Source organism: Mirounga angustirostris, unplaced genomic scaffold (genome assembly GCF_029215605.1).
Source record: "Mirounga angustirostris isolate CCGP_5_RB_7025 unplaced genomic scaffold, mMirAng1.0.hap1 SCAF_1, whole genome shotgun sequence".
Lineage (NCBI taxonomy): Eukaryota > Metazoa > Chordata > Mammalia > Carnivora > Phocidae > Mirounga > Mirounga angustirostris.
In genome coordinates, this window is record NW_026991709.1 from 158,470,358 (window position 1) to 158,498,211 (window position 27,854).

The following is a 27,854-nucleotide window of genomic DNA, read 5'->3' on the forward strand; positions in this document are numbered from 1 at the left end:
TCTAGAGCCAGGAGGCTGCTCCCCGGGGAGGGCCCCCTTGCAGCAGATGCCCGCCAAGATGCCCACATTCCAGATGGGACCCTGGTCAGTCTCCCAGGCCTTCCACCTGCAGCGGTGCCTGCCAGTGGGACAGGGGAGCCCGCCCCAGCGCCTTGCCCCCTCTCTCCTGGTCACACCAGCCACTCAGCTTGCGTGGAAGGCAGAGGGGTTTCCAGTGAGTCACCACGAGCAGCTGGTGACCGAGGGACGGCATAAGCACGAGCCCCGGTTTTCTCTGCACTATATTTAGAATGGCACAGAAAATCCCATCCTCTGGTGTTTCCACCTGTTCAGACATCCCAGAAGCTCCTTCACTTCTGTCTGCCCACACCTCTCCCTCGCTGGGCCCTATCCTGGGTCCAGTCTCCTGATGGCTCCCCAGTCTCCTGGTGGCCCTCCCTGCTTTCAACAGCCAGCCTGTCACTCCCTGTGTCAACTCTCTCATGATCCAAGTATCCAAAGGGACTCATCACAGAGCCCTGAGTTTCACAGGCTAGGAGGTGGCTCCTCCATTTCCTGGCCCCTGGTACCTGCTGCTAAACTTCAGGGTCCAGTGAGTCCTTGGGCTAGGATGTCTCCCTGAACACGACATAAGCCTGTCAGATTGTGCATCACCTTTTGCCCGTATGGTCTCCTCTGCCTGGAACTGCGGTTCTTAACCTTGGCTGCACATGAGAACCACCTGGGGTGATTTCAAAAGTCTCCATACCCCAGACACATCAAAGACCTAAGAAATCCAAGTCTCTCCGGAGAGAGGGCCCAGGCATCCGTATTTTTCAAGACTCCCCAAGGATTTCAATGGGCAGTCGAGGTCAGAGCCACTGCTCAATGATGGGTGCCTTTCTCCACACCTTTTCTTCTCTTGGCAGGCTCCTACTCATCCGACAAGACCCAGCCACCCTGCCAGTGCTCTGGGCATCAGGAAAGCCCGTGTACGTCTGAGGCCCCGCCCCCTCCTCGGCACACCTGAGTTACAGGCCTCCTCTGTTCCGGCCTCCATCCACATCGCTTTCAAGCTTCACTGGACTGTTGTCCTAATCTTGGCCACCAGACTCCAAGTTCCAGTGGCCACTCTGCTGGGTGCTCTCCACGGGGATGAGACCCAACAGTGCCCTGCGGATGTGGATCCTCTTATGTGGGTGTTCTGCTGTGGATGTTTAAAACATTTCTGGTCTGGTGGGTTTGGGATCACAAACCCCTTCTTCCATTCAGCCAACACTGATGATGCCTCCCCTCTGCTCAGTCCTGGGCCCCACACAGCAGACGAAAAGGTTGTGGGGGAGAGCAAGGGGCTGACACGATGACTCAGTAAGACAGTCTCCTCCAAAGGAAGGAGTTACCACTCAGGATACTGATTACTATAATGAAGCTGAGCACGTAATAGGGGCCGCTTAATTTTTCTGGGGAAGACAGGTTGCTCTACCATCAGCACGTCAGTTTCTGTGCCCGTGAATCTGTCCTTGCATGGCACTTGACCCAGGCCTACTGCACAACTGGGAACGTTATCCACTACTTACCGATGCTGCTAATAATGACCTTTGCATCAAAACCTTATGAAAGAACAGAGGATGGATGAGATAGACAGGAGGTGCTGTTATATCCAGAAAACACAGACAGTAGAAATGGTTGGGAAATGCCCCTTTCCGTGGCAGATCTGGGGGTGTGGCGTGGCAGAGGGGCAGATGCCTACTGGCAACATCCTTTCTCCGCTTCCTTCTTACTGACAGAAGCCCGTTTTGTTGGTAGGCGGCAAATGCGCCAGGAACCCATGGGATTTCCCTGCCCTCCCCTGCAGCTAGGGGTGTGGCCGTGAGACGCAGTGCCGGCCCAGGAGATGTAGTTGGAATATGCTAGGGAGCTTTCCCGGTATGAGCCCAGCCCCCTCCTCCGTGTTGCGCCCCACATCTCCCTCCTGCTGAGAACTTTGTGAGGCTACTCGGGTCTGGCTTCTGTTGCATGCAAACCGCCCCTCACTGGGATGAGTGCTTCGGTGCAATGAGAACGGGCTCCCTTGGCAACAGAGCTTCAGAATCCTCACCTCTAAAACAGGGTCGTAGTGTTCATCGTTAAGAGGGGGTAGAATGTACCAGAAGTGCCACTGAACCAATGGCAGGAAGCATAGTTCCCATTTCTGGCGAGCTGTTCACGCCCATGCAGTCATCCTGTAAAATCCTAAAAAGGCAGAGTTCAGTGAGCTAACTGAGCACCCTCTGTGCTTGCCAGCCTATCGGGCACGCTGGGAAACACAGCCAGACTGCTACAACCACAGCATCTCAAGATCACTGCCTAAACAATGAAATATTAACGTAGTTGGACAACGAGACTGAAGCTGAAATCAAGTTAGCGGCTGATTTATAGAAACCCGCATTTCTATCAATTGTGTCGTAGAAACCAGCAGCGGTAGCTCTGTTCACTTTGTAAACATCTGCACATCTCTCTTCGCACCAGCCTTTCCGGGCCTTTCCGGGCCAGACAGAGGACCAGGCTCGCGGCAGCGACAGGGGCCCCAGAATGCAGCACCCCTGGCTCCCGGCCTTGCCTCAGCTGCTCCTGCTCAGAGCCTTGGAGCTCCCCTTTTGGGTACCCAGCACAGCAGGCAGTCTGCATGGTGGCTGCAGGGGGCCTGGGAGAGGGCAGAGTGCGGGGGGAGACATTACCGTGCTCTGCTGGGCCCTCTCTGCGCATTATGTCACAGCAATCCTGGCTGTGTGACAGCCCTGCCTTGCCCATTTGGTGGATGAGAAAACAGAGGCTGGAATGGTTCGGTACAGTGTCTGGGATCTCAGGTCTGGAGTCGCAGCCCAGTGGGCACTTGGACCCAGGTGTGTTTGCACCTTAGCCCACTTGCTGTCTGGCATGAAGGTTCTAGCAGCACACCTCTGACAGTGCCCAGGAGTGCAGGATGAAAATGTGCCTGAATACACGGGGGCGGGGGAGGGGGGGTTGTTGAGGCCACGATGGCCCTGGAGAGGCCACAGGCTGTAGAACAGTCTCTCTCAGCTCTACATTTTTAATAATCCTTTGTGTACCTCCAACTGGCCAAGTAAATACCCAGCATTCTCCCCCTCTCTGCTCTATTTAAATTGAAAATCTATGTAGGAAAGAATGAAGACTGCATATGTCTCTGTATGTATTCATGCCTGGTATGGATACCAAATCATCCATATCTTGTCATCAAGAACCTGCAGTTCTGGGTTTGAATCCCTCCTTCTTCACATGTCTCAGCAAGAAGGAATAAAGCACAGATCACTAACCACCAGGATCCCCTTCTCCAGCCGGCACAAGACCCCGCAATGACGGCCCACTCACGCGGCTTCTCCTACTAAGTAAGCCACCGTCACTTTCATCTGTAGACGACCACCAAAGTCACACACACATTCAACCGGATTCATTTCTTGGGTAAAACACCTCCCTCTGGTACTAGTTCGAATGAGTCGCGCGAAGAAGCCAATAAATCAAGGAACTTAGAACAGGTGAACATCAACAACCGCTTCTGAACTATCTTTAGAACATCACAGAAAGCTATGCCTCCATCCTAGATGTTATTTTGGAAACATCAAAAGGTGGGCTGTTTCTTTTCTCCTTTTCCTCCAACACGGAAGTCTTTTATTTATTATTTTTTAAAGATTTTATTTATTTATTTGAGAGAGAGAGAGAATGAGAGAGAGAGCACGAGAGGGGGGAAGGTCAGAGGGAGAAGCAGGGAGCCTGATGGTGGGACTCGATCCAGGGACTCCAGGATCATGACCTGAGCCGAAGGCAGTCGCCTAACCAACTGAGCTACCCAGGCGCCCAACAAGGAAGTCTTTTAAACTCGTTTTTCAAAGTCCTGCAGTTAGACAAAATAAATAGGGCACAACAGTTGTGGCCCACAGGTGTGGCCAAGGGGCGCTCATAAGAAGGTAACAGACTCCAAGACTCATACCTCCTTGAGATTCTGGGTAAAGGTGTTCGGTGTTTGCAAAGTATGATTATCCTTTTCTTCCAGCATGTCCCTAGGTTGTTCAATTTGAAGAGGGAGGGGATGATTGCAACAAACATTAACAGAAACAAAGACAACAGGAAGAGAAGCATTTCCGTCTTGGGCCTTTATGTGCTTCGCAAAGTGCCAAAGCTCATAATGACACAGTCCCCATAGTGAAAATCGGGATAGTCCTCAAATATTACATCTCAAACAGCCTCACAAATATTACAAGAACCATTTGCAAAGCACTAAAGAACATTACAACCATAATAAGAAAGAATTTAGTCAATATTCCCAGTTATGAAGATGTTTGCACATATCTGGCTTAAAAAGGGCTCTTGGTAAATCCACATTTCCACTTCTTTATATACAAAATGCCCCAGCCCAGCAAGCTTCTCTTCCCCTGCTCCTCGCATTCTCTCCCTTTCAGGGACTCCCAGGCCCTGTCACTGGTCCCCTCTCCCTCTTTTCAGCAATGCCACTTAATTATCTATTTTCAAATCACATAAAATAGCAGCCACATTGCTGGATCTGAGCCAAGACAATAGATTTCTACATGGAAGCTGTGGAGAAATCACCACATTCAGTCACAGGGAACACTTCATTCTTAAAGACTGTTAGGCAAGGGAAGATCTAAATTGGGAGCCTTCCGAACCATGAAGAATGTCACAAAAATGATGAAGGGATGACATACGGGCTTAGGCAATAAACATTGCATTTTGACAGTTATTGTGGATTTTATTAAAGGACAAAGAATCGGCCCGGGGACGTGTGTGTGTGTGTGTTGTTTGGGGTTTTCTTGTGACCGATATGGACTTTGAGATTTTTCCTATTCTCCTGGTTTGAAATGCTTTGTAAGTGTCTTGTGGTGAAAGGGGTTGAACTGTACTTGCACTGACTACTCCACATCCATCTGAAGTCCCTTGGGAGAAAACCGGGGCCCGTTTTGTGCAGAAAGCGGTTTATAAATGCAAGAGAGGATTCCTTGGCCTGGGGCAAGTTCTTGTATAAACAGATTCTGGCTTTGGTTTTTTTTCAGTAGAGATTTCTAATCAGCCTACATTCAATCCCAGACCCAACAGAAACTGCTGGTCAGACATATTTTTTTGTTTACCTAACTACATATTATTTTTTTTACTCAGAAACATCCCATGGAGAATGTCTTTTCCCAGTGTCACTGCAGGAATCACAGGAGAATAACAGAGGAGGAGGGATGAGGGAGGTGGGGTGATAGAAAGGGGGGTCCCCCAAACTGTCGGGCGCCGGCCGGCAGCGTGGGCCCTGTCGCCTGGGGGGTACTCACCATGGTCGTGGGCGAACACCAGCAGCCCCAGCCCCACCAGCATCTGAGCCAGCTCGTCATAGCGGCCACAGTGCTCCCCGGCTCCATGGGACACAAAGATGAGGGCCCTGCAGGGGGGGAGAGGGAGCTGGGTTAGGAAGGCGGCAGAGCACCAAGCACGGCCTGAGCAATACAGAGTTTTCAGGACACCAGCAACGAGTGGAAGACCAAATCGCGGTGAACCAGCTCTCAGCCCCCCAGGACACGCCATGGTCGTGGCCATAGTGGTTGCCTCCGGGACAGGGAGTGGACCCTAGAGCTCTGGCCGAGGTAGCCAGGAGAAAGCGACTTCAGCTTCCCGCCAGGTGTGAACTGCAGAGGCTGTGGGCCTCAAGGGGCTCCAGCCTTGGGGCCAAAACAGAGGAGTCAACCCAACAGGGGAGACCATATCAGGAAGGGACAGCAAGTCCTAAAGGGGGTGCTGGAGCCCTGAATCCAGCCCGACCTGAAGCCCGCGCTCTCCCCCCGCCCCCACCCCCACCCACCCCCCACCCCCCACCTTCGGTTGGGCTGTTTTCTGTCACTGGTGATGACAAGAATCCTAACTGACATCCAGCTCTTTCCATTTGTGTGTGGGGGGGCATGGTTTACTTCGGGTTGCTGGGACTCGCCTCACCTGTGCACCTGGTATTCTCTCTCGTCCCCCTTTCTCCGGCTGGCAAACTCCTCCCCTTCCTTCAAGGCCCAGCCCAAAGGTTCCCTCCTCTGAGGAGGATTTTAGAGCCTCCAGCAGGCTCCGCTAAGTCTCCCCCCTCCTCTGGGCTTCTGTAATCCCTCTGTTGACGCAGGGGCGGCCGCGGTTTTCTGCCTACTGCCACCTCCAGTTACAACCTTCTCGAGGACATGCAAAGACTTCGCCTTTGCCTTTTCTTTAGTAGCTAGCAGGGTTTTGAGCTCATGGTGGAGACTCTGAATGAAGGAAGGTTGTGAGGTTTTACAAGAAACAGCTATCTTTTGCACCTTGGATCTGTGCAGGAGAAGCCCCAGGATTCTGAAGCAGAGCTTGGCTGGGCACTCAGTCACTCCAGACAACCTCCAATGTGGCAGGGCGACTCTGGGACCCCAACAGTAGCACCACCATGTTATGGCTTGCCCCAGCTTCTGCACTAGCCAGAGTCAGCCTGCCCGTGGTGGGGGTTAATGAAAGAGCATTTAAATTCTCAAACAGACAGTTGTCAAGACTCCTAGTCTTGGCATAAGACCCACAGGATGCTAGATTCCCCTTCGGGCAAAGAGTGAATGCTGTGAGCAACACCCATCCAATTTCTGCCAATAATGAGAGGAAGGAGGAGGGGTGGAAGAGGGAGGAGGGTGAGGAGGGAGGAGGGGGAGAAGGGGAGCACCACAGCTGCCGTTTTCCTGAGTATTCACGACACATCACTTCGTCTGTTAATTCCATATACAAGATTTCTAACCCTATCGTCATCTTAGGCTTTGTTTTCTTTACAGCTGAGAATGAAAATCAGAGAAGTTAAGTTTATGGCCTAAGTCGCACAGCAAATTGGTAACATATAGGTCTGAGCATGTCATTGCCGGCTTTAGGGCCTCCAGCGGGCCACCAGTGGGCTCAGAATATAAGACAACCTGACCCTTGCCTGCCTTGCCACTCCTTGTTGCCACCACCCCCCCCCCCCCCGCCCCCAGCTTACCTCCCGCCATGCTCGGGCAGCACCTGATTCTTCCTCTCTCAGGGCCTTTGGCCTTGCCAACCCTCTCTCTCTGAATGCTCTCCCCCGATCTCCCATGGCTGCTGGTCATGCCCTGGTCTCAGGACAGACATCACCTCAAAGAGGCCTCTCCTCCATCCCCCCTAGGGTGGCCTCCCCCACTTGGGCCCTTCTGACCCGCACTGGCCCCTCACCACACAGCACACTTGAGCATCACCAGCACTGGTTTGTAACTGCTCACGACAGGATGCCATCGTCTTGCCATTCACTTGTTTGCTTGGTTCCTGGCTCTCTCCTCCTCTCGTCCACCTTACTCCTGGCAGAACCCTGGTGCCATATCTCAGCCTGGTGGTACTCAACAAGGACGGGTAAATATGTATGACGGGAGTGAACACCTCATTCAAAAGCCTGTGTTCTTTCTACCACTCCTCTCTGCCAGGCTGTGAAGGGGCAGAACTGTGCCAGTTGGTTTTGCCATGCTTACGCATTTTATTCTTTGAGCAGCGCACAAAATACCAGCATTAACCTCATCTGCCTTTGGTATCTGTTCTCTCTACCCTTTCCTGAAAAATATAAGAGACACATTTCACACCCTCTTCGCTGCTTCCTGGAATGCCCAGCCACCTGCTCTAGATCAAACATCAATCCGGGCAGATTCCACTTGCGCAAACCTGACACTTCTGGGGTTGGCTGATGGGTTTTTCTCTCAGCTACTGAGGATTATGCCAGAACCTCTAAATAGTCAACTCCCATCTGCAAAAGGGGCAGGGTTTCCAGAAAGGATGGCACAAGCACTTTAACATCCTTTGGGAATGCGGCAGCTGCTGCATTAATCCAGCCCACAACTAATGTAGATGAACCAGCGCTCCAGCCGGCCAGGCTGCAGTCAGCCTCTGGCTGCCGTCGGGGACTCGCCCGGCGGAGGGCCTGCAGGGTCTCACTCCGCGCCCAAAGGAGTGGCGTAAGGCCGGTATGCCCGGACTTGCTTGTTAATAGGATCTACCCCCGAGACACGATGTGGAAAAATACTGGGCCTCTGACTCTACAGAAATGTCTTCCAATCCAGCGGTTCTCAACTTTGCCTACAACTTGCAATCTCCTGGAGAGCTTTCAGCAATGCTAAGGCTGGGTCCGACCCACCCCCAGAAGAACCTCTGGGTTTAACTGGTCAGGGGTGGGAAAAGCTCTCCAGGGGTTCTAATGCGCAGAGGAGGTGGAGAAGCTCCTGCTTCTCACAGCGTGGGGCTTGGGCTACCGTACTGCCTTGGGCTACCGTACTGCTCAGATGCCACGTGGAACTCACCAGTGGCAAGAATGTAGCCATTTTGGCCTGGAGACTCACAGCCACTTCGGAGCCGCTCATCTCCCCAGGGAACATGCTGGGCAAACCACAGCTTCTATCTGTAGGATGCAGACGCTTCCAGAGCTTGCTGCTGCCTTGCCTTTGGAAACAAAGCCGGCTGGCTTGGCTGCCCCCGCGGCAGGTAGCTGAGGCTTCTGTGGGCCCTCTCCCCTACGCCCCCCTCCCCCGAGCCAGACCAGCCATCTCAGCAGACGCATGGTCTTAAGCTGCCCCGGTGGTAAGTGCGGCTCTCCTTAGTTTGTGCCTTTGGCTCGTGCCCGGGCCCCAGTTCTGATAAATCAGTCTCTCCTCCCCCTCCCCCTGGCCCAGAGTCTTTGTTTTGTAGAATCTGTCTGGCAAAGTGAACGTCAAATCACGTTACTCCTCTGCCTTAAACCCTTCAGAGACTTCTCCCCACAAGAGAACAAAGCTATTGCCTCTGTGATAACATCCTCCCCTCCCCCCTCCCCTCTGCCTGTAGCCTCCTTTCCAATGCTCAGGTGCACTGTTAAACGTTCCCCAAGTGGGGTGCGGGGCGGGGGGAGGGTCCTGATTTGCAGTGTTTACCAATCTCCACAGTGTAAATGCTCTCTCACGGCCGGCTTCAGGCTAGCGGGCTGTCACTGAACACGGACCTGGAGGGCGTGCACACCCCGGCAAGCCCCGGTGAGCCCATTCCCACCTGGGAGCCGCTGCCTCTGCTGAGGCGTCTACCGGGGACCCCGCCCTCCAATCTGCACGTGGTGGTGGCTCTGTCACGTGGATCTCAGGCCCTTTGTGGGCACTGCAGTGGCAAGAGGCCCTTGAGCACGTGTCGCTGTCCCAAACTACTTCTCCACTACCACGTTTCCTTCTGCTTCCCCTAACTAGAATGTGTTCCATGAAGGCAACACTGTCACCTACTGCTATATCCTCAGCCGGCGAAAATGCTGGCGCACAGTAGGAGCTTAGTAAGGATTTGTTGGCTGACTGGATGACCCCCCAGGGCTTGGATCCCTCCACCCACCCCACCCTGCAGCCCCCCGGGTTTGGAGTTCACACCCAGGGGCAGGCACATCGGGAAGTCAGGCTGGCATGGGTTTTCCATGGCTTGGTCCCACTCACTTGTCGGGACACCCCTGCTCCCACTCCCCGCACACCTGCTGTAGGTGTGACACCCACTGTTTGCTCCCCAGTCACCGGTGGCCCACTTCTAGGTCCCACCCCTCCCAGCACCAGGGGCACATCTGGCCACACCCCAAGCTGTGTGCATTTAGGCCCTGGCTCTCCTGGAGAAGGGGAACCCCCTGCCTGGGGCTGTCTGATGGAGCTCCCTCCTTCACCACTGGATGCTGACCTCCACTTGCAACTTCCCCTTTGGGGTTTCACAAGATGTTGTGATTCTTGTTTCGGCTCTGAAAACATACAGCACCAAGGAACCGAGATGTGGTTAAATAAGCACCCCAGTTGCTAGGAGGCTGGGAATAGAGCAGGCAGAAGCCAGGATGACTGGGTTTGATTGCGGGTGTCACCACACGTGGCCCTGGACAAGTCACTTGGTGGCTTGGAGCCTGCACTCACAGGACGGCAGCAACTGGGGACCTTGACTGAGGCCGCCCAGAGATACTGACTCAAGGCTTACCACATGTCAAAGGGGACAAACAGCACTGTCCCTGCCCTCACACAACTCACAGTCCGGCAGGACAGACAGGTGCTCAGTGGAGAAGACAGCTGCAGGTGTGTAATTTGACAAGCGCCAGGGACAGAAAAGAGAAGGGACCACAGGGATCCTTATTTGGACAGGAGGGAGCAGCCAGGAAGGGCTCTGAGAAGTGAAGCAGCCAGAGCCTGGAGGGCCCCGGGAGCAAGGAACCGGGGAGGGGGGGTTCTCCTTATGGAGGATGGCTCAGCACAGGCAGTGAACGGATCTGACCTTCTGAAGCTTCCAGGGCTGCTGTGGGGAGAACTGAGGGAGAGAGGGAGGATGGTGTTTGTCAAGGAACCTGCAGGCTGGGCTCTCAGCAGGTGCTAGGCACAGTGTGGTTCCCCCTCCCGCCGCCCTCCCCCCTCAACCCTGGCATTCTGCAACCTCGGCAGGGAACAGAAGCAGAACGCTAGCAGGGCCATTTACCGAGACCAGGCAATACCCACAGCGGCAGAAATTAGGTTGCAGAAGAGGCTGGTGAAGATCTTTCTCCTGGAACTCCTTTAATGGCTGCAGCCCATTGGGAGACAGTCATTCTGGGAGAAGGCAATGGCTGTCAGAGGGGGAGGCCCAGCCCCAGGAGCAGATGGCCTGCCTGGCATCTGGCCCTGGGAGGCGGGGCAACTCCCAGCAAAGCATATGCAGCCCTTGATATGAACATACCGCAGAACTTCACAGAATGCATGCCTGTGGTCTAGAGCCCTGGCTTTACACTCCAGCCCTCCCATAAACTGGTTTCCGGATCTCTGTGGGCCTCAGTTTCTCCACCTGTGAAATGGGGACACAGCCCCTCCTCACTGGGGTTCTGAGATGAAATGAGAGAATGTATGTGAAGTTGTGCGGCTCAAGGCTGAGGCCTCTGACTTTCCTGTCACATACTCTGCCTGCTCACCCCCCCCCCCAGCATGTCAGGCCCATTCACGGACCCACACTGGGAAGGGACCCGGGAATTGGGCGGGAAACAAGCCCGCAGCCACCAACGCCTTGAAAGACAGGGACGGGTGCTGGAATGAAAAACATTCCCCTCTACCAAGGACGCCGCCATCTGTCACCTGCAGGACTATGGACTTGCCTGTGACCTCTTCCCCTCCATGTGCATGTCTGTGGGGGGATCACAACACCTTCCTCACGAGGCTGTCAGGAGGTTAAAATGAACCACCTCACGCACTTGGCATGGTCTGGCACTGAGTAGAAAACATCAGCCTCTTTCTTGCCTGCCCTTTCCAAAGCCATGGCAAAGCTCCATCAAAGGAAGAGCTGAATGCCCAGCTGAAGAAATGTTCTGCTCATTTTTTAGGAAAAATTCAGGAAACCCAGGATTTGTGGGAGGAACCCCATGTATTAGGTGGACCCCGTGGACATTCCTACCAGCAGGCGGCAGCTCAAGTGGCATCTGACCCAGGGAGGGGAAGAACACTAGCCCCAGAGACCCTTAGAGTGTCCTCAAATGAAGGTGGCGCAGGGCTTCCGCCTGCCTGTTCTGGGGGCAGTATGTGCCATGAGTTCTCGCTTACTCCCAAGGCATCCCACTCAGGCAACTGGGTGGCTCACTTCATCATCCACATCCACCCAACTCCTTCCTGCCAAATTTTATGACTTCAAAAAAAATTCACCCGGCACGTTTGTCATCGGGCCTGTGAGTGGGATTGTCAGGCTCAGTTGGACCCCTTTCCCATAACTAAAGCAGAAGCATGACGGGCTCTGCTGGAATCCAAATTTAACCGTTTGCCCTCCTCTTGCAGAGCACCAGGCTGACTTTGTTCCTCTCCATCTCTGGCAGGGTTCCCGTGGCACAAAGAGTGTGTGGCGGGGACCAAAATAGAACAAAACCTGCGAAGGGGTCTACAGTTTCAGAGGGGGAACCAGAAATAGACTTCTCATTAGTAAAACAGATCAATAATGCCTATCTCCCGGGGTCTTTGTGAGGGTTGATTGAGAGAATTTATGGAAAATAACCCGGCAGGATGCTTGGTGCCGAGTCAGGCATTACATAATAGCCGATGCTGACAGCTGATATTTACTTTGGCTCGATGTTTGTCTAAGTGTGTTATGCGCTAACTCGTTTCACCCTCACAACAACCCCCGTGAGGTGGGTCCAGCGATCTTCCCCATTTTTCCAATGAGAAAAGTGAGGCCCAGAAAGGCTAAACAGCTTGCCTGAGGTCACACAGCCTGTAGGTTCAGAACTCAGTAGAACCTGAACGCAGCCAGACTGGCTCTCAGGTGCGCATTCGGGACCACGGCGTGACAGCCTGGCGAGAGGAAGATGCCAGGCAATCATGTCACGGCCCGTGCTGGGGTGGTCCCCAAAGCCCCTCGCCCTGACCAGTTTCTTCCTCTGGCCTCCTGCCCCAGCCCACCCCTCTCCCACCCTGTACACCAACCAAAGAAGGACATCTGGTTCTTCAGCCCACCACCTCTGCCTCTGCCCATGATTTGGCTCAGGTTCGACTCCTGCACTCTCCAAACTCTGAAGCCTTTCTGGGGTCTCCCAGGCTGAGCCAGCTGCTCCCTCCTGAAGCCCTAACAACACTCTGTTCCCATCTCTTTTATCCAGGACTCATCAACATCTAGTGTGAATAGACCACGAGTTCTTTGAGGACAAGGGCTATGTTTTATTGATTCGTCCTGGTGTCCTGTCCCTAGCAGCTAGGATGGCCTCCGTTCTATAAATGCTGAATGATGAATGACAGAGTGAATGAATGAGGGAATGAAGTGGCTCAGGGGAGACAGAGACAAACGTGGGCTGGAACAGCCAGGGGAGCGTTCCTGGAGGCCCACAGGCCACTCCTGCAGGCCCTCCAACTACTTTGAAAGCCCCTGATTCCCCCCAGTAAATTCCCTTTCTCTTTGCCTGGCTACGGAGGTTTCTGTCATCTGCACTGGATCCAAAGACTTCAACCGAGAGCTTGGGACAGCTGTTGGCCCAAAGGGACAGGAGAAGGAGGACAGCGAGGAGGACCCGAGCGGGGCGTTGGAGGTGATGACCCATGAGAAGTGTGAGGGTGCCAATGCAGACTCATGAGACTCTGAGGAAGGGGGTGGCCCAGAGGAGGGCAGGAGGGAGCAAAGCTCAGCCGAGTGGGGACCGTGGGGACAGGAGCTAGACTGCAGGGGCCCCCAGATGCAGGAACAGAACCTGATTACACTCTCAGGGTCTTGGACGTGCCGAAGGTTTCTGGCTAGGTTGTGACAAGTCAGAGGGACACACGCCTATGGCTGGAAGGCAAACTCAAGATTCAGAAGCATAATGGGAATTAGACTACACATCTCTGAAACCCAACCCCATCTTAGTTCTTTTTATTTAAAAGGCAGATCTGCAATCTCCTTGTTTTCCAAGGAGAAAAAAAATTATAATAATTTTTAGAAGGCCACAGAGGAAGTTTCCTTAAGCCTTTTAACATGCCTTTTGAAATGTGCACAACCTTGAACCCAGAACAGCTTTGCAACCAGCATATTTTCAGATGCTGCTGTCAGCCCCCACATCGTACTTATTTATTTACTTATTATCATAAAGAATGCTATAAAACAGAAGAGCTTGTCTAGGCAGATAAGGCATTCAATACAGATCATGGAAAGAGGATAAACTGGCATCCCCTTCCCCCATCAGCGACAGCAGTGCTAACAGGTAAGTACGGGGAGGCAGCGTGGAGTGGCCTGGAGTCCTGGAGTCACTGTCTGGACCTGAATCCTGGCTCTGGCCCTCACTAGCCACAGGCCTCGGATGAGTGACTCTGCCTCTCTCTGTCTCGGTTTCCTCATCTGTAAAATGGGCACCAACAATAGCACCTACCTGCCAGGGTCCTGAGGATGAGGTCAGGAATCCCCGCAGTCCATGCAAGCTAGTGGTATTATATCACTGGGCATGATCGAAAAGTCACTTACTGTTATCTGTCGCTTTACACATTAGGGAACAAGCACACAAATGTTCAATCAGATGCCAATCTTCGAGGGAAGAAAATTCGATCAGAGGACCCTCTTTCATAACCAGTATGTTAAATTCTGATGATCTCACGGGAGAGGGAAATGGAGTGCTCTTTGTGTTTTAGAGAGGCGATGGGCTCTAAGTGGCTTCTGCTCGGAGGGGCCGCCACAAAGGACATTAGTAACCCCAAACTGGCTGGAGATGACCTATCCAAGATCTGCTTCTATTCTACAATCCTGAAATAAATGTACTGAGCCATTCACTCATTTATCAATGATTTGCCAGACCAGCTATGTGTCAAGTCATCTAAGGATCCTATGAGTAAGATAATTCTACGGCTCTAGGGAGGTCAGAGTGGAGAAAGCTCCTCTCACCTCCCCATGTCCCACAGCACAGCCTCCCCACTCCACCCCTCACGGAATGCTTGGCTCTCTAGTTCGGGGCCCCTACTCTGCCCCACTCCCATCTGCCTGCCCATTTCCTGTGTGACTCTGGTCTAGAGCTTGTACCCCTTCTCCCATACGTGCTCCCCCACACTCTACTTACCCCTGGGGACTGCTGTGGCCCCCCCTCTCCTCCCTTCCCCACTGGAAAGCCCTGTTGGGGTCCCCAAAGTGCATGCTTAGGGTTGGCTGGCCGAGCACCTGGTCCGTTTTCCTCTTCTTTTCGAGGAAGCACACGCTCCCAATACCAAAATGCTCCCAGAGATAGAAAACAAGGCAAGTGGAGGCCTCTGAGCTTTATTCCCGCGTTCCCCATGTTCTGAGCTTGCCCTTCCATCAGGAGCTTGCTCGCGGACCATCTAAAAGAGTAGAACCCTTGAAGGGTCTCCCAGCCCCTCCTGTGCCTCCCCGGCCCCAGGAACTAGAGAGCCACCCCTCCCTGCTCCCTTCTCTCTCTTTCTTTTCTCTTTTGTCTGTGCAGCCTCCTATTTGAAAGCACTCTGAGAAGAATCTAGAGCCTCCACTGTAAGCACAGCCCAGCCACAGTTCAAATTGTACGTCCTGACACAGAGTGGCACTGGGTTCTTTTTGTGTTTAAGTGTCTGGGCATCTCTTAGCTGTCCCGCTATGCAAAAGCCGAAAAATTCTTATTTGTTGAGCTAGGCGCTTTATATATGTTTTACTGTTGATTATCCCACCCCCAGCTTCCTCCCAGGACTAGGACCAGGGCATTTCAGTACCAGCATAGGCCAAACCCTACTTTCGGTTTTTGAGAAAGTCACTCACTGCCTCAAGTGCCTTCCTTGTAAAAGAAGAATGAGAATCCCTTCCTTGCACAGGGGTTTTCAAGTTTAAATGACAATGTTCTCAAAATGTCTAGCGCTGCACGTGCCTCAGTGCTGGTTCCCTTCTTTGGGCTTCCCTTTCCCCTTACATGCGGGTCAGGATGGTATGAGGCAAGTCATTTGAGAACACCCAAAGGAGGCTTGCACTTGGAAAGAATGCTCCAGACAACCATTGAGTTACGTGCCAGATCACCTACTGGGCTTCTGGTCTTTGTGTTCGGGTTTTTCTATCTCTAACTCACATCAGGCAGGCACACCCGTGTCTACGAGCAACTGGGCCGCATCTGCCCGGGGGGTCATACTTGAAACATTTTTATTTGGAGTAGTGATGATGACTGTCAGCCTACCTAAGTCTGAGGAACTCTCCATTCCTTCGGCTGTGAGCCAGATGGAACTCTTCCCAGCTCCAACATGCTAACTACAAGAACTCCCCCAGAAATAATCAGAACAGCCCCCGGCACGTGGCAGGACGCGGTCACCTTGGACCCCGGCTGGCTCATCAGCTCCCACTGCGGTGGTTGGGGCTCAGGCCGCAGCCTGCCTGTGTCTACTGAGAAGGTAGGCAGACCCTGGCTTGGCCGATTTGCACAAACTGGCTGGTTTCAAAAACCCCGCTTAGCATAATTCCTAAGAAGCCAAAGTTACTAAATCGTTAGAAAAATAGGTAACATGTATGTCAGTTAGAATATAGCTGTAATTTTATTTTAAAAATCACAACAACATGGGTAGGGGATGGGTGAAGTAGGTGGTGGAATTCAGGAGGGCATGTGGGATGAGCACCAGGTGATGTATGGAAGGGATGAATCACTAAATTGTACACCTGAAACTAATATGACACTGTTTCCTAACTACCTGGAATTGCAGTAAAAACGTAAAAGAGTTAAAACCACATATTTTTCGTGTCTCTGTGCCAGGTGCTGGGTTTTGCACTCTATTCACACAATCTCATCCCCCCTGACTGGAAAAAACTCAGAGCTCTAGATTTCATGGAGTCTTTTCAGATGTCAGTTTATTCCTTTTTCATAAGTGCCCACTCTTAGTTTATGGAAGCCAAGTCTTCCTGGATCATGCCAGAAGTTACTGGCAAGTTTCTACATTTCTCGTAGCAATACTGTCTCATAAGATCCCTGCTTCTGTGATTCCTTAGAAGGATGCCCTTCTTCGGGACTGCTAAGTCTTTTGGATCACTGGTGATTTTTCATCTTTTGCTCAGCCTTTCCAAAGAAGGTCAAGATTTGTTCAGTACTAGAAATTGGGAGATGTTTGGGGCGGGGGAGGTCTTGCCCAAAGGTTTCAGTGCAGATAAAGCAAAAGGCTTAGCATTACTCTAAGTAGCTACCTTAGTACATTGAGAAGGAGTAATTAATGTTCTTAGTGCATTCATGCAGAGAAAAAGCATGCCACCAAGTCTTTCTCTATATATAATATTTTAAAATGCACACACCCATGCCCACACACATAATTTATGTATGTTTGAAAAGGGAATGTGGGTCATTCTGAAAAATGGAAAAATACAGACAAGCCTAAAGGAAAATAAAATCCATCCATAACCTCAATATCCAGTGATAACCAGCATGAACATTATATTTCCTTCCAGGTTCTTCCTCTCCACATATATTAATATTTGTTTGTTATTGCTGACAGTTTAATTATACATGTATAGTTATGACTTTCCATTGTAATTATAATTTATAACCATAATCATGCTGCATGTTTCATTTCAGATCCTGCTTTTGATTCTTTAGCACCTTTCCATGAACAGTTGCCCACAGGAAGAGCACTGCCACCTCCTTCCAGAGTCACTCTGAGAGTGAACGGGGGGAGCACCTGAGCAGGCCCCCAGCACAGGGCCCAGCACCTGGGAGGTATCTAAGAAGTGATTAGGCATGGCATTCGGATCCCTATTCCCCTCCTGAACCCAGAGCAGACATTACTAATCAATCACAGCTCCCTGCTCTGCTGTACACCGGGCAGCTTGTGAGCCTTTTTCAGCACCCTATTCTGGAGAGCTGCATATTATATTCCCACCCATATTACATTCCCTGGTTGTGAGAAGGCTGGTCCTGCAGAGCTTCAATCCCCAATTTCCCCCTAGGATGATGTCACTGCTACTTGGAGCAGGCAGCCTCTTGCATTCCATGAATCAGTAGTTGACTCTTTTACACTTAGTTTGGGCCTTCCCTACAAAGCACTGTGGAGCTAATGCATTTGGGTTGCCAAAATCCGGGTCTGGCTTCAAAAGCTCTAGTTAGGTGTCCAGTGGACGAGAGACTCCTCTGCTACACAGTAGTGGGTGGGCTGAATTTAGTTTAAGACTGGTCCATCTCAATTCCCGGACCATCAAAAGAACGTTATCCTACAACTCTCAAAACAGCAACAGACTGAAGCCACGGGTGCTCCTTGGTAAGGATCACAAGATGCCTGGGGCCATCCAGTCTCCTGAGCACTGAATCTCAGTGAAGCCTTCCCCAAGTAAGGATAATTAAATTCCAAAGTGGGCCCACCCTGAAACTATTCAACTAGAAAATTACAAGCCACAGCAATGATGTATTTTCATATAAATGTGCAAAAGCAAATCCAGTATCAACCAGCTTGAAACAGAGGGGGATAAAGAGTTTGATGCATTTTAACACCTAATTGATCATACTGCTAATTTCTCTCTCTGGTCACTTAGCGCATTCCCCTCCCTGGGCCACCCAGATGCCTGCCTTATCTAGCCTGCTAAGCCGAGAGGTTCTGGAAGGCAATGCCTTACTCACACGGCAGTCTCATGGGAGCCTGCGAGCAACAGTGGTGCCTGCAGTCAAGGTTGGCAGGAGAGAAGCAGGTCATGCCACTCTGTCACCAGCGCGTCGTGGGCTGTGGGCTGCGTGACCACGTCAACATCACCACCACCGCCCCCCCCGCCCATCCCCACTGTCCTTGTTTCTCTGTGGAGGACATATCCCAGGACTGCTCTCCACTCAGCCTCTGGGACAGTCCCTCCCTGCTGGCTCCTCTCACTCCTGCATCCCATGTGGCTGTCCCATGAAGAGCTGGGTGCAGCGGAGCAAGGCCGAGACTCCTCCTGGGCCCACAGTCACTAGCTCACTTTTTGCAGGCAAAGAAAATTGTCCCCCAGATGCACAAGAGTATCGTCTCTCCTAAATAACATTTCCTCTTGACCTTTCAATACTCATTCTAGCTTTCCTTTGCACACAGCCTATTTTCCGAGCTGGAAGGTCTCTGAAAGCAGAAATCCAGGGCAAAAGGATTGAGACCTAGAACATCCTTTTATTATGGTTATCTACAATTCCTTATTATATACCTGAGATGTTGTCTATTCTGAATATCACTCATCTAAAATATTCCAGATGAGGAAAACAACATAAGATCAAAAACAACATGAAATCAAATTCTTTATATTGCACAGAAGAGCCTTCTCAGTGTGTCTCCAAACCCTGTGTCCAGGCACATCCTAGCCCCTATCCCAATCACACCAAGGTTAGTGTTGCCAGGTCAGCAAGGCTGGCGTGATTTCTCATTGTGAATTTACTTGTGCAGATTAAATAATCATACCAAAAGGTACACGCACGTCCAGAACATCACTGGACTAGAGAAGCATGCGTGCACCTCCTCCCCGCCTCCAGAAGTCACCACTCGTCCTGACTCCTGGGGAAATCACTCTTTGCTTTACTACCTAGGCATATAGGTAAACAATGATCTGTTTAGTTTTGCCTGTGTTTGAACTTTTATGTATTCACATAGACTCACCCTGACTTTTTTTTCCCCTGGGTCTTGATTGTTTCTTTTATTCGGTATGCTTGGGGAAGGAGCCATAGAGTCCTTTTTCACTACTGTATAGTATTCCAGCATAAGGCTATTTTATGATGTGATTATCCATCCTCCTATGGATGGGCATTTGGATTGTTTCCAGTGGGTATGTTACAAGTCATGTTTCTACGGCCGCTCATGTGTGGCTCCCGGTGCTCATGGGCAAGAGGGTCTCCAGCATGTATATCTGGATAGGGCTGGAAGATGTTCAGCTTTTACCAGGTGATGACAAATTGTTTTCCAAAGAGGTGGGACCAATTTACACTCTTCCTTATAGATATAAGCATTCCTTTGCCCACACCCTCACCACCATTTGGTAATGTCAGACTTCAGATTTCCCAGTCAAATGGGTGTGAAATGGTATCTTGTTGTGGTTTTAATTCCTGTTTTCCTGATTATTGATGAGCTTGAGCACCTCTGGCACATTATAAGCCTTCTGGGCTACGCTGCCTCGCACCATCGTGACCACAGACATTCTGGAGTAGCCTCTCCCTTCTTTCGGCTGGTGAGCTCCTGCTCATTCTGCAACACCCAATTCAAATAGGACCTTCTGGGTGACAGCATCGAGCCAGAATTCGTCACACTTCCTGCTGGGTTCCCAAGGCCCTGGGCTCAGCTGTGTCACAGTCCCTGATCACCCTGGGCTGGAATAACCTGTTTCCTTGTTGTTTCTGCCAGTAAATGACCGCCTTCCTATTTTCCCTTGTTTCCATCCTGCAGAGCCACACCTGCCACAGGACATCTGCTCATTATGTTCACTGATGGATTTCATCAGGTTTAGAGAAAAACTGATTCTTTCCAGTACAGGGTAGTTTGGACTTAGGGGAAAGGAAATCTGAATTTAGATTAAAAAAGCAAAAAAACACCCCAAAAAACAAAAAAACAGGTCTGGACTCCTTACAAGATCTTTGTGCTTCAGACTAGCCCAAGGTGAATTCCTGGAACACTGGACAGGTACACATCTCTGTGAGCTCCCCCCTCCAGCTTTGGGCTCCAAGCCCTGGGTCCCCTCTGGCTCCGAGGGCCCGGTGTGGACTCCTGCCTCATCCTCACTTCTGTGACCATACCTGTGGCTCCAGCAGCTGGCCCCCAGACAGGGAGTCCCAGGACCGACTCCCCCAGACAGGCCCTCCCCGAGTGCCCACCCCTCTCCTGTTTGTTCTCACCATTCCCTCTGCTGCCACCCCCGCCCATGCTACCCCAGACCTGGATGCTTGCAACAGCCTCTAGCTCGACACCCTGCCCCCAGCCTCTCCCACTCAAATCTGTGCTGACACAAACCCCAACTTTCTATTGTGTTCACAGCCAAAAGTCGTCCACGGCTCTGCTCCCACAACTGACTCATCCATCTTCAGTCTCACCTTGCCGGCCCCTCTCCTGCCCCTCCCAGCCTCTTTACTCTGCCAAAGTTTCCTGTCCCAGCAGGCTCTTCTCTGGGGTCTTCCCAGAGTGCTCCGGCCTCTGGGGCCCTGGTGAGGGTGGGGGTGGTCAGGGTGCCCACAGTGAGCTGAGGCCATGGATGACGTGACCAAGCCAGGGAGCACCTGAGATAAATCTGGGGCAGGGAGGAGGAGGTGGGAGCAATTCCAAAGCAGGACCACGGATAGCCAGGGTCAGGATGAGAGAGCAGCCCAACTTCCATGGGGAGGCGAGGACTGGGAGGGACAGGCAGAGCCACCTGCCCAGCTTCCAGAGGTCTGTGGCCTCAATGTCCTCCCAGTGCATTCTCAGGACCTCATCAAGCATGCAGGACCAAGTGCCCCAAAGAAGCCAGAAGGGAAGGACACGCCTACCTAGGGAGCATCCATTTAACCAAAGACGAATCCATTCTGCCAGGAGATTCTTACGAGTAGCTCTCTGTCATAAGAAAGCATAGCACCAGTTTTAAAGATGAGGACACTGAGGCTCAAAGAAGTGAGGCTGTTTGCTAGCAGGGGAGTCAGAACTCGACGTTGGATATACCTGACCTTGAATTTGTGCTATGCCCATTTCACCACACTACCCTAGAGGCTTGGCGCCTAATCCTGGCTCCACTCCCCACCAGCCATGTGATTTCTCTGAACCTGCCCTGCCTCTCCCAGGGTGGGGGAGAAGATGAAGGAGATAGTGGCTATCAACTGCAGTTGCCAACTGTCCATTGCTAGAGTTACACTACCTCAGTCCCTTCTTGGAAAGACACATGTGGGAATAAATGAGAGTGAATGAATGCAATCATGAATCCACTCTCTCTGCTCCGTTGTGGCTGAGGGCTTACCTCCTCCTATGCCACAGGTAGAAACAGTGACTCTGGTTTCTTGGCGGCCCCCAAACTGCTCACCCCAGAGCTGCCCACCAAAGAAAGCCTTAAGAACATTTCTTAAATGAATAAAGGACCACATGCCTGTGTGATAATAATGAACAGAGATAGCACTTTCCTTGCAACAGACCAGCACTAACGCTCACGAAAGAGGATGATCTTCACAGCAGATTGCAAATGGGCTGCCCCCAGCTCCATCCTCCCTTTTTGTCCAGAGTGATAGAATTTGACCTGGGCCCCTGGTTACCCAGGCAGAGACCATCTTCCCAGGCTTGTCTGCATTTAGGTGTGGCCACATCACTGATTCATGCCAGTGGAACACGAGCAGAGGCAATGTATGCAATTTCTACGACACCCACTTTAAAACAATTTGCTTGTTTGACACTGGCTCTCTTTCTTCTTCCCCCGGCCTGGAAGACAGAAATGGCACTGGCCCAGCTTTGGTCATAATCCCACACCCACAGAGGTGGTGGAGCAACAATGTGGAAGGAACCTGGGTCCCTGAATGACTGTGTGGAGCAGACTGAGCCGCCAGCTTGGCCTGCTCACCTCTGGACTGGTAAGGGAGAGGGAGTCTGTACCTTCATCTTCCATAAGCCACTAAGTTTGGAAGTCTCTTTTTCACATTGCTCAGTCTGTACCGTAACAAATGCAGACTCGTTACCAACATCCCTCACGTGTGCAGCAGCAAGCTGATCTGGGTTCAGATCCAGACTCTGTTCCTTCCTAAGTCTACGACTTTGGGCAAGTTGCTGACCTCCCTGTTTCCTCCTCTGTGAAATGGGGAAATAACAGGACCTGCAGGGAGAATTAAATGACATCGGATGCACACAACAAAGCCGGCTATTGTCCTTATCATCACATCAGAATGTTTTCCTACCAATAGAGCCCCAGCCAGGCCACCCTGGGCCCGGCCTCCTGTGCCAGAGGAAGTAGCTTTTATGTTGGTCCCTTTTGTGGTTAGCTAAGATCTTCCTGCCACAACTGCTTTTCCTGTCCTCACATCCATTTCAATGGAAGAACCCTGAAAAGCATGGTAGTAAGAACTGCAGAGTCATGTTCAGATGCATGCAAGGTTCTGGAATATTTCCCAAAGCATCCATTTTCTTCCTTTCATCTTTAAAAGATGAAGCACCTAGAAAAGATGAAGCCCGATAAGCCTGGAAGGCTGCTACGATCCCACCCATAATGCAACACAAAGGCCCAGAAGGACTGCCTGTCATCAGCCTGATGCCCACGCAGCTCTCAGCCCTTCATTTCTTCACTAACAGAGTCGTTGAGTGCATTGTCTGGGCCATGCAATCGCTGAGGCTCCAGGGACACATCTGAATTAAATAAAGTCCCTATCCTTATGGAGATTTCATTCCAGTGCCAGAGCCAGAATACTTAGAAAATAAATGTATTCTGAGCTGTGTCAAGCACTTTGGAGAAAAACAGTCAAGGTGGAGGGTCAGAAGGATATTCTGCTCCACCCCTAACAACACAGAATTGCTTCCCACAGTACTAGTCATAGTAGATACTAGGCTCAAGACTGCAGAGAGACTTTTTCCCAATGACCACGAATGGCCAACAGGTGCATGAAAAGGTGCTCAATCTCACAGTCATCAGGGAAATGCAAGTCAAAACACAACGAGCTATTACCTCACACCACTCAGAATGGCTAGTCTCAAAAAGACAAGTGACAACAGGTGGCAAGGATGTCAAGAATATAGAACCTTGTGCGCTGCTGGTGGCAATGTAAATTGGGGCCGCCAGTCAGGAAAACAGTATGGCACTTCCTCAAAACACCAAAAATAGAACTACCCTAGGATCCAGCAATTCCACTTCTGGAAATATAGCCAAAGCCAATGAAAACGATGTTGAAGAGACATCTGCACCCCTGTGTTCACTGCAGCATTATTCACAACAGCCAAGCCATGGGAGCAACCTAAGTGTCCACCAGTGGAAGAATGGATAAAGAAGATGTGGGGTATATATATCAATATACACAATAGAATATTACTCGGCGGTAAAAAGAAGGCAATCCTGCCATTTGTGACAACATGGATGGACTTTGTGGACACTGTGCTAAACATCATAGCGTCTCACTTATATGTGGAACCCCCCCCCAAAAAAAAGGAACAAAAAGAAAAAAACCAAACTCATAGAAAAAGAGATCAGTTTGTGGTTGCCAAAGGGGAGGGAGGCTGGAGAAGGGGGCCAAAAGGCACACACTTCCAGTTATAAGATAAATAAGCCTTAGGGACATCTCATATGGCCTGGCGGCTACAGATAATGCTACTGTGGGACATACAGGAAAGGTGTTAAGATCCTAAGGGTGCTCATCACAAGGAAAAAATCTTTTTTATTCCTGTACTTTTTTGTTGTTGCTGTGTGAGTTGGTGGAGGCTAGCTGAACTTACTGCGGTGATGGTTTTCACCATACAGAGAGGTCCGGCCTCTGACTTCTACAGGACTGTGTGTCAATGACACAGACTAAATCTGGACAGCAACAGCAAGAGTTGGGTCGGAGAGGACTTCAGAACCTTAAGTGCCTTATTGCTGCCAATAAAAATGCAGAAAAGGCCACATACAGGGGTCCACGGAGGCACTTAGCAGCCGGCAGTCCCAATGTCCAGAATGCAATAACGAGCAGAAGTGACATCCCAGCTTCCCTAATTAAACCGGATCAGCCCCTCCCACCACCCCACCTTCCTGTAATTTCCTGCAGGTTCAGGAAACATGCCAATTCCGGGGAAGTGAGACAGGTAATGGCCTTATGTGAACGAAGTTAGAAGCGTCTATGGAAATGGTCATATCTCCAACATCAGGTCTGTCCTGCCTGAAAAATAAATCCCGACACCTTGAGGGATGCAACCTCCAGGAATGATTTATTTTTAATGGCAAAGCAGTTCCGTAAAAGGCCAAGAATTAAGACCCTTCATTAACATGCATAGTCTCTTCAGAGACCTCTTCTGGCAGCCACGGCCGTGGCCAGCTCTGAATAGGTCCTCATGCCAAAGGGCTCCTCAGAGGCCGCCGTCCAGATCAATATTTGGAACAGGCCTTCTGGGAAATCACTAATGGTCTGTGGAAGGCACATGGCGTGATTTTTAGGACAGTCCATTAATGAAGAGCTTCACAGCTGTCCCACTATTCCAGAAAAGGCAGACCCAAGGGCCAGATGTTGGTGTGACTGACTCGGCTTCTGTGTGAAGGAGCTCTGAGCTCTGTCTTCCAAGCCTGGTCTCTTTCTTACCGCACAGAAAAGGACCTGTGTTTGCCCTTGTTCCCAATGGGGCACGGGGTGCCTACCTGCAGACCACCTGAAGGTGCACAGGGGAGGGCCCTGGCCTCCCGCTGCTCCCCTGCATCCTCCCAGGGGCCAGCCAGGCTCGCCCCCATGGCCGATGCCCACGAGCTCAGGCCATCTGGGAAGGTTTCACTGTACCGTCATGTGCCATTAGGAAAAGGCGGGAAGGCACGCTCATTTATTTATAGCGTGACTCTTGACTGCAAGGGTGTGTATATACCTGGGAGAAAAATGTTGAAGAAAGCTCAACTGTCAGTCTCCTGGAGGGATCGTACAAACGGTCAACATTTACTAGTCGGTATGATGAATCTTGGAGGTGCCAAACTACCATGTTACTGGCTCTCAACCTGTAAGATCCCCAGGCTGGTGGTGCTCGGGACGAGGAAGGTTCAGTGACAACCTTAAATAACATGAAAGCACACAAGGAGAATGTTCTTTATTCTGACCTGTGAGCACGGAAGGGAGGGCCTCAGGGAGGTGCAGATCTGTCATAAATAAGTCTTGAACGCGAGCCAATCTCCAGGACAGAGAGAGAGGCCGTGGGCTCAGGGCTCTGGGGCCAGCCCAGTGGGGACCGGAATTTAGCACCGTGGCTGGGTTATCTCCTGTGGTCTCTCCTTCTATTGATGGCATCTGATACCGGTTTTCTATTTCCTGAGTTAGAATAACGTTCCCTCTTGAAATAGATTTGAAGTGAAAAAGAAAGCGAGTCAAAGACAGTTCTGAAGAAATCATATTCAACTCAAAGGGCTGTGGTGAAAATCACACAAGTGGCGTGTGAACACCCGAGGTGTGGAGAGCCCGGGTCTCCTGAGGACGGGCCAGCTTTCTCTGCAGTGGGCCCGCAAACCTGACTGGGCCCTGCGGGGTCCCCAGGCCCCCCGGTCCCTGCCCGGCTGCTCTCTGCCGCCCTTGGGAAGCACTTGAGGACTCGTGCGAGACTAGAGATGCGGGAAGGAGGCATGGGGCAGAAATGACCCGACTGAGAGGTGGTCAGGTAGGAGGCGAACCTCCAAAGTGGTCCTGGGAGGTGGAAAGAGCTAAAAGCCCTGTGCTGATGAGGCAAGCCGGGGCGTGAGCTCCAGGCTGGCCCTGTCACTGGCCAGCAGGTTCTAGTCCCGTCCCAGCTCAAATGTCACCCCGGCTCAAAGCCACCCCAGCCACCGGCAGAGTCAGCCCATCCCTCTGCTCACTTGCGCCTGGCCCGCATTTCCCCACTGGTCACCGATCCCTCGACTGTTTCCTGGCTGGTCAGCCGACTTCTGGCTTCCTGGGAACAAGACCTTGGCGCACTCAGCTCAGGCTCCCCAACGCCTGTCGCTGCTACCTACATCTCTGAGAGGGAATGCATGACCCTAACTCCTAACTCCCCATGCCTCAGTTTCCCCATCTGTAGAGCCAAAGTTTGGAACAATCCTTAGGGTGCTTTCCAATTTATCAGAGTCCATGACTGTTAACACGATTGTCCTGTGGTCGTCAGGTGTCCTAGCTTTCTGCTTTCCCTTCATTTCTCAATGGCTTCTAGTGAATATATTTGCCAAAAAAAAAAAAAAAAAAAAATAGAGCAAATTTTATGTACAACCACTAAATTAAATGACCTAAGATGAACGAGTGAAAGAAGAGCCTGTTCCATGATGGAGATATGGCAAGAGTCGGGCCAGGCAGGAACCCCAGAGAGGGTCCTGGAGGACCTTCAGTACCCCAGGATGCCCCCCATCGCTGCCCAAAGGACAAAGGACAAAGTGGCCAGCACTGACCGCCAGGAGGAAGGCCCGAGAGTTCTCCAGAAGAAGCCGCTCCTCATAGAAACCAAAGGAGACATTGGAGAGAGAGCAATTCTATGTGGGCATGGGGATAACATTTAGATTCTTCTTAAAGGCTTTGCAAGGGAAAATATTTAAAGAGACAGCTGTGATGTGGTTTTGGACCTGGATGAAGCAGGAAACAGTGAGTGGAGGTAGCAAAGAGTTTCTTTAGTCAGAGATGAGGCTCCCTGACTTTCCTATACCAGTGTGCTGGGCTCCATCTTATGTAACACTTTTTTTTTTTCCTGGAAGGAGAACAGCATGAACTTTCCAAGTATGCAGATGGCTCTAAGTTCTTCTGGGTGGTGAAATGCCAAACGGATGGCAATAAACGATCAGGAATTTATTGAGAATGCAGGAGAGGTGAGATGGGCACACAGTGATGAATTTAAGGGAAATGGTTACAATTTTATGAGTACCATGAGGCTCCTGAGCTCGGTTATGATCCCAACGGACATCTGCAGCCCAGCTGGCATGATCAGAGCCCACGCTGGAGTTAGACACCCATGGGGGGTGGATAGACCATGGACCACGGGCTCACCCCACAGACCTGTCATCCCACCTTGGGACTTCATCAGAGCCACTGTGCCCTTCTGAGCCTCAATATTCTCATCTGTAAAATGGGGTTACCATCGCTACCTCCGTGGGTCATGGTGAGCATTGAATAGCACCTACGCACTTGGCAGGGTTATATGAATGGCTCTGGAAGGGTTTCAGAAGGCAGAGCTGCATGTTAGGGCAAGAACAGTGCCTTTAGAGCAAACAGATATGGGTTCAGATCCTGGGTCTGCCCTTTATGGGCATGTGGCTCTCTGAGACTCAGTTTCCCCATCAATAACATAGCAGGAATGATTCTAACCACCTACAGTGATGTGAGATTCAGGGAGATAAAGCAAAGAAGTATCTAGCAAGGTGTCAGACTCAGGCTTGGGCCTTTCTGAAGATCTGTTTCTTTCCCCTTTTCAAAGACAACACAGGCTCAAAAACGCATAGGCAAGGAAGTCTGGCTTCACTTTGTTGTTCAGCCACGGAGATGAGCCAGGCTCTCTCCCCAGCTCTTGGCTGGTGCCAGTTGAGACGGAACCTCATAATGCCCATCTCTGATGTGGTGTGTGGGATTCTGAATGCACCCAATGGCTGGGCAGGGTGTGAGGGGAGAACACTCCTCGAAGCTCTCAAGCTTCTCCAAGCAAAGCACCTGGTGCAGAACCCAGACCCCACTGGGCCTTACCACATGTACAAGGGGCTTGCTTTTCTGTCTTGCTGTCTGTCCTGTGGGTCCTCCAAAGGCAGGGACCATGGGGTCTCAATGATTTCTCTCTCTCTCAAGGCCCAGCAAAAGGCCTGACATAGAGCTGGTGCTCAGTGAATGTTTGTTGAGTGAATCGGATGGATGG

At 51.3% G+C, this 27,854-nt stretch overlaps 1 protein-coding gene across 2 annotated transcripts in view; it reads right to left on the reverse strand.

The window, feature by feature from the left end:
• Nucleotides 1-27,854, reverse strand: part of MGLL (monoglyceride lipase) — a 113,851-nt gene that overhangs the window by 67,328 nt on the left and 18,669 nt on the right. Inside the window, exon 3 of one of the 2 annotated variants that reach the window (XM_045904205.3) lies at nucleotides 5,307-5,413. The exons of the other annotated variant lie outside the window; for it this stretch is intronic. Within the exon in view, the coding sequence (XP_045760161.1) occupies nucleotides 5,307-5,413 (107 nt within the window). The remainder of the gene's footprint in view (nucleotides 1-5,306; nucleotides 5,414-27,854) is intronic. 2 annotated transcript variants of the gene reach the window in all.